Below are 6,407 nucleotides of genomic sequence, written 5' to 3'. Positions count from 1 at the left end.
GGTGTTCTTCCTAGAAAACAACAAACCTTACAGAAGGTGCAGATTATAATGCAGCTGTAAAGTTCTGGGATCATATTTACTTTATGTGATGCTTTTACCATATGTTCTCAGAATGTCATTTTTTTCTGCAGCAAACAAAAAAACCCTGTAAAGCATTAAGCGTTTTATGCAATCTCCATCCATCTCTGCACTATTGTACAGAGTCTTCTGTTTATCACCTCCACAGTGGATGGTGATATCTTTATCTAATGAAAGTGGAAGACCCCTCCTAGGTGCATGGGCGCTGTGAGGACAAGCATGTGAAGATTGATACAGGCCTTGCAGTGCCAGTGCTCAGTTTGCAGGTTTGGCTCTTGGGGTTAGATAACTGTTCCTTTCTTGTATTGTGGTCACTAGCACAAGGAAGACCTGTTCTGGGCAAGTGTTTCAGGATATTATTCTAACTTGTGCTGCTTTTTGAAATTCAGCTGTCCTGTCTGTTGTCTGTTTTGCCAGAGCGTAGACCTGGATGACCACCACAAACCTGAGTTTAGAAGAGTTTTTAGTTCTTCCATCATTGAAAATGGCCATCAGTCTTCATCAGGTAGGAACAGGGCATGAAATGACGTAGCACAACCTGTAAAATACCTGATCCTGTCAGTCATAGGGCAGCTCTCACATTAGAATCTGCTATGGTTTCAGCATGAATATTGTACTGTGGCACTGATACCGTTTAACTTTCTTTTCTAATTGGGAGTTTAACTTTCAAACTTTAACTTCATTGTTAAGCATGCATTATGGGGTTTCATAAATTAGAGACTATTACTGTCACGTTATCTTGTGGCACTAGTTATAGTAAGGCCTGCTACTCTCAGTACCATTGTAGCCTTGCATCCCAAAACTATTTGCAAATTACCTGTCTACTTCCATCACCCTTCAGTGGAGGAAGGACTTACTATCTCCATTTTAGAGAAAACTGAGGTACACAGCGTTTACAAAACCATGAATAGAACAAGAATGCTGACTCCTAACCCATGACAGGAGACTAGGGGTGGAGGCTGTGCAGAGGAAGAGAAGGAGCTTACCAAATGCAGATGCCAGTGGATTAATGATCTGAAGAAGTTGTTCTTTAAACTGAAAGAGGGTAGGTTTAGATTGGATATTGGAAAGAAATTATTTACTCTGAGAGTAGTGAGGCCCTGGCCCAGGTTGCCCAGGGAAGCTGTGGGTGTCCCCTCCCTGGAAGTGTTCAAGGCCAGGTTGGACGGGGCTTTGAGCAGCCTGGGCTGGTGGAGGTGTCCCTGCCCATAGTGAGGTTAGACTGGCGGGGCCTGGGGGGCCCTTCCAGCCCAAACCATGCTGTGATTCTGTGATTGCTTAGATTCATGTAGGACCAGTATGGTTGCTGCAAGGATCACCTACACTAGAGTTGTTTCTGCAGCATGCTGTAGATGGTATAACGTCCCACAGGGAGAACAAGGTGGAATAATTCCAGTGACTTGTGAAACAGAGTTGTTGAATAGAAATTGGTTTGTAACTTTGTTACAAATCTGCAAATAAATTTGCTTCCTTTCTCCTTTTTATTCACTAGGTCAGGCAAAAGTCTCCCATGAACTGACCTCTTTTCACATGTCAGACTCTTCCCCTGAAGCCCATGCTCCTGCAGTCACCTTACAGATGCCCCACCTTCCCGTTACTGCAGTAACGAGGATATCAGAGAAGTTTTCAGGAGAGACCATCTGTTCAACAGGAGCAACTAATGTGTCTGCTGGCCTGCCAGGACAGAGCAAGAGCAAAAATGCAATGGCAGTGAAAACTGCTAACCAGTCAGGTAAAAGAGACAAAAGTAATTTGTTTGCTGAATCTGTGTCCCATTTCTTTACTTCAGGAAACTCATGCTATGGGGACTGTAGGGTGACCTAGTGGTAATTATGAAACCTCACTTCTATGGCTACACACTCTTTGGCGGGATGCTCTGATTTAGAATATCGTGGATCCTAGGTGGAGCTTTAGGCTATAATGTGACATTTGCTGAGAATTTTTGCTGCCTAATGTAGTTAGTAGTGCAGCCTATCTCCTAGCACAGTTGCTGAGTAAGTATCTCTTCAATGTGCCCATCGATTTTAAGGAAATTTGCAGTGCTTTGAGACCTGAGGCCCCATGAGAAAAAAATAAGAAATCTCATTTCATTCATATTGAAGTCATTAATCTTTGAGCAGGTTTTCATATACATTTAGTGATAGTGACACTTACAGATCAGAGTGTATGTGTGTGTGTACGTGTGTGCGTGTATATGTGTATGTCAGAAATTTCAGAGAGAGACCAGATGGAATTGCCAGCAAGAGATAGGGATTATTTGCAGATTATTCTTTCAACTTTCTTCTTATTAAAGCTAAGAATGTAGCAAAGCCTTCCTTTGTCTTTTTTTTTCTGCTGTTTCAGTGAAGGCCTGGAATTCAAGTACAGTGAGAACAACGGGTTCATCTGCCACTGGAAGTGAGTGTTCCTATCGGCATGTCCTTATGCAACGCAGATTGAGAGGGGTTCCATGCTCCACATCTGGGGGATTCAGAGCTGAGTGCACAGTTCCAATTAGTAGGCACACTGCAATATTAAAATTGCTAACCAGGCTGCATGCAGATTCACTTTCCCAGGTATCATGAAAACTTGTTCTGCTGTATCAAATTCTCAGTCGGCTCAAAGCGAGGGCTACTCATCCTTATTTGCACAGTGGTGTACATGTGTAGTGTTAGGCAGCCTCTGCACTGGAAACAACAGGTCAGAAAAGTGTGGCAGAACAGTTTGAGCACTGAAGATTTCAGCTGACCAAATGAAAACTGTGACTGAACACAAGGTAAAGGCAGTTAGAAAGTGGTGGGCCCACCCTATGGATGTTGAAATAGATTCCTTTGAACAGAATAGCAGGAAGTGGTCTCCTTCGTACATTAATATGTCAAAGGATTTTCATTTTCAGTCAAAATAAATGAGTTGAGCTCTATCCAAAAGTACTTCTGATCGATGTCACGAAGCTGTCACTGTCTACACAATGTACTGGCATTTGACAGTGGTCTCAGATGTCAGATTAGCAAACATGTAGCTCATCCAGAATAGGACTTACACTCCTCAGCTTAAAAACTCTGAGATTTGCACAAATATCTGGCAACTGTTTGCGATACCAAGTTCGTCACATCTGTAAACTGGCATTTCTCAGGGTGTTTTACGTGAGAACTCTAGTTGATCTGGATCCCTCCTATAAGCAGTGGGGAGAGTTGAGCATTTTCAGAGTGATTTGGACAGATTGGATCAGGTTAGATTGCTTCTAAGATGCCAGTCTTTCTTCTTTGTGTATAGAAGGAGCTTTCAATAAATTAGTTACTGGCTTTTGCAACAAGTTTTGACTTTAGTGTGTTAAAACTGGGTAAGCCACTCTGTTGTTCTGCACTTACAGATCATAACTGGGGTCCTGAGCTGTGCTCTAAGAGGCAAAGCACAGAAGGTAGAAATCAGGGGTGGGGGGAGGAAAATGCAAAGCTGGTTTGAAGCCACCTTTGAAACCTTTGGAGTCTGTTTTACTTTACAAGCTAAAACGTTTCCTGGTGGAAATTAGGTAATTTAAATTATGCTGTCAGTCATGGCAGACTTCCCAGGACTCCTTGTATCTGCTGGAATGACTCATGCAAACTGAGCTGTAGCACTATTTCTTCCTTCCACTGAAATGTCCATGGCAGTGTGCCCTTGTCTGCGGTCTGCACAAGGGCCTGAAATGATCCAGCCTTCCCAATGCAGTTTTATCAAAGACATCTTCTCACAGCCCTTTCTGTTACGTTTACCATCCTTGCTGCAGTGCAGCAATTTTGCGAAGGGATTGAACCCCTGGGAAGAATCCCTCCCCAGCTTGTTAGCTTATACGAAGTTAGACAGAGGCCTGCAGCTTTTCACTGTGGTGAGCAAAAATTGATGTGTGGCTAACTATCAGGAAGTCGTTTGAAAATGTGTGAGGAAAGGAGAGAAAAGAAGTTTCTGCCCTGATGTGTCTTGTTTTTTCTGCTTTTATACAGAGGATACCACTTCTGTCACTGCTGTGTCACTACAGTCTGTCTCAGCTGTGAGCTATGGGACGAATAGCGGAGCCAAAACTGGCGAAAGGTATGCATTTGTCTTGACATTTTGTTAGGCCATTCTGGTCAGTATAGCCTCAAGGGACAGGTGTTCTGCTGGCTTGGAGAACAGGTGAGTCCCAGATGCGTGTCTTTTAAACCTGTTAAAGGTTGTAAGCTTTCCTGAAGGCTAAATGGAGCAGAGATTGGAAGGGATAAAAATCTTCTGTAGAGCAGTTTAAAGCAGACCTAACTGTGGATTTCAGCATTGTTACAGTGTTAGTCAGTAAAACTCTCAGTGCCAGTGGTGGATTTTTGCTAGGAGGAGCAAGCTGTCAGGCCCTTTGAAAACATTTTAAAAATACTCAGCTGTGTTGAAATTTGTATTTTGGGCTTGTTTTTTGGAAAACAACATATGACTGCCATCAAATGTCCTTAGTTTGGCTAACCTAGAGTTTAGTTTGTAGATAAATGCCTTGCTGAGAACTGAGGGCTACTACACATTCTGGATTAAATCGGAGTCACAGTTGCTTAGTATAGGATTACATGGTATCACAATTACTACTGGCATATCCAGGCATCCTCAGCATGCAAAATACCCATCAAGAAAAATGGGAGAGCAGCCAATTTAAATCTCTTAAATTTGGCTTGTATCTGCCCTAAAAATTATCCCAAATTTGGCACCACATTTCTTCTGAGTTAGTTCCAGCACCAGCACTTCAATATTTGAGTCACGATACACTGAGCACCCTAGAGAACCTGCTGTCAGATCTGGTCTCCATCTGTACCAGAAATTAATGTGTGACACTGATGTCATTGCTCTTTGCCTCAGTTTCTCCATCTCTGTCATGGGGAACATTTCCAAATGTGATGTGTGGCTTACTTTTGTGATGCTGATGAACTGGCTGATGGCTCAAATAAACAAAAATTAGAATATAATTCTGTATTTCTCAATCAAATCACCAGCTTGTGGCCAGTGAAACAACACTGACATGAGCTCAGGATTCTGTGTAAGTAAAAATCACAAAAGTCCTTCCTGAATTACTCTTCAAGTTCTATTTTAAAATGTGACTTACCCTCCAGGAGCCCCAAGATTTGCAGTTAAAGGGTTTTAGGGCTCCTGTATGGCCACAAATTTTGTTTTTCTTTTTTTTTTCTTTTTTTCTAAAGCTGTTTAGTTGTTGTTCTGCTTAGTGCTATAAAGCATTTGTGACTCGTCCAGCTATGTCTCATTTGTAAAAGTACCTTAGACTCTTCTATACTTAAGTGCTGTTGTCTGTCAATAAAACTTTGACTTTTACTCATCCTTTTGACTCATTCAAGTCCTTTTGAAACAGCTGTTTTGGGAGGTTTAGAGTAGGCAACAGTTGGACCTTTATGCTGACGCCTGACACTGCAGAGAGTTACTTTTTTGTTTAAACATGTTAACTTTTCCTGTTATGTTTCTCCAGTGCCACTGACAATTACTGTGATGTGACCCCCAGCTCTCGCTCCTCTCCCCCCACCGTACATCGCCAAGTTGAAAGAAGGCGAGAACTGGTGCGATCTCAGACGCTCCCACGGATTACAGGAACACAGGCCAGGAAAGCACTTTTTGAGAAATTTGAACGCGATAGTGGAAAGTACGTCACACCCTTTGTCTCCAGAGTGGGTTTGTCAATGGGAAACTAATTGGTCAGTTATCACCAGCAGGTGACAGCTGGTTGAGAGGACTCCTCTCAGTGTAGGATTTTGAGCTAAGGGGCAATATGAGGTCACATACAGCTTTGCTGACTTCACAGACTGAGCCCTGGAAAATCTACAGAGAATCTGCAGATGCAGGTGCCTTTTATCTGGAAATAGTGCTGGGAAAGCTGCACTCTTTGTCATTATAAGACACTGGGAATATAGTGACTTTCTGTTGCCATTCATTAAGGACCAAAAGCGTGGACCGTTCTTTATGCACTGTGATGGGAGTATGATTAAACAGGAAAGGGCTTGGAATCCTGGCTTTAGTGAAATGAAAATGAGGTTTTCTTGCAGGACCAACAAGTTGAAGTTTCAGCAACGTTTCACAAATATCACCTGGACAGGGGCTGACCTGCGCAAGGTTGCATATATCACAGAATCACAGAATCTTAGGAGTTGGAAGGGACCTTGAAAGCTCATCCAGTCCAACCCCTGCCAGAGCAGGATCAACAGACCAGGTCACACAGGAACACGTCCAGGCGGGTTTTGAATGTAGAGGCCCCCACAACCTCTCTGGGCAGCCTGTCCAGTGCTCTGGCACCCTCACAGTGAAGAAGTTTCTCCTCATATTTAGATTGAACCTCCTATGCCCCAGCTTGCTCC

General features: G+C 43.0%; 1 protein-coding gene across 1 annotated transcript; it reads left to right on the top strand.

Annotated features, from left to right (window-relative positions):
- Positions 1 to 495: 495 nt before the first annotated feature.
- On the top strand, positions 496 to 5,698 carry LOC104536316 (smoothelin-like protein 2; the record flags this gene model as incomplete). The annotated part of the gene is made up of 4 exons (XM_010178884.1): positions 496 to 583; positions 1,571 to 1,810; positions 4,038 to 4,125; positions 5,528 to 5,698. Coding segments are annotated over 4 exons (587 nt in total), but the record flags the coding sequence as incomplete, so codon positions are not given.
- Between the last annotated feature and the right edge of the window lie 709 nt (positions 5,699 to 6,407).

Source organism: Mesitornis unicolor, unplaced genomic scaffold (assembly GCF_000695765.1).
Source record: "Mesitornis unicolor isolate BGI_N332 unplaced genomic scaffold, ASM69576v1 scaffold48302, whole genome shotgun sequence".
In the NCBI taxonomy this organism is placed as follows: domain Eukaryota; kingdom Metazoa; phylum Chordata; class Aves; order Mesitornithiformes; family Mesitornithidae; genus Mesitornis; species Mesitornis unicolor.
The sequence above is the reverse complement of the archived record's forward strand: the minus strand, read 5'-3'. Positions and strand labels throughout refer to the sequence as shown.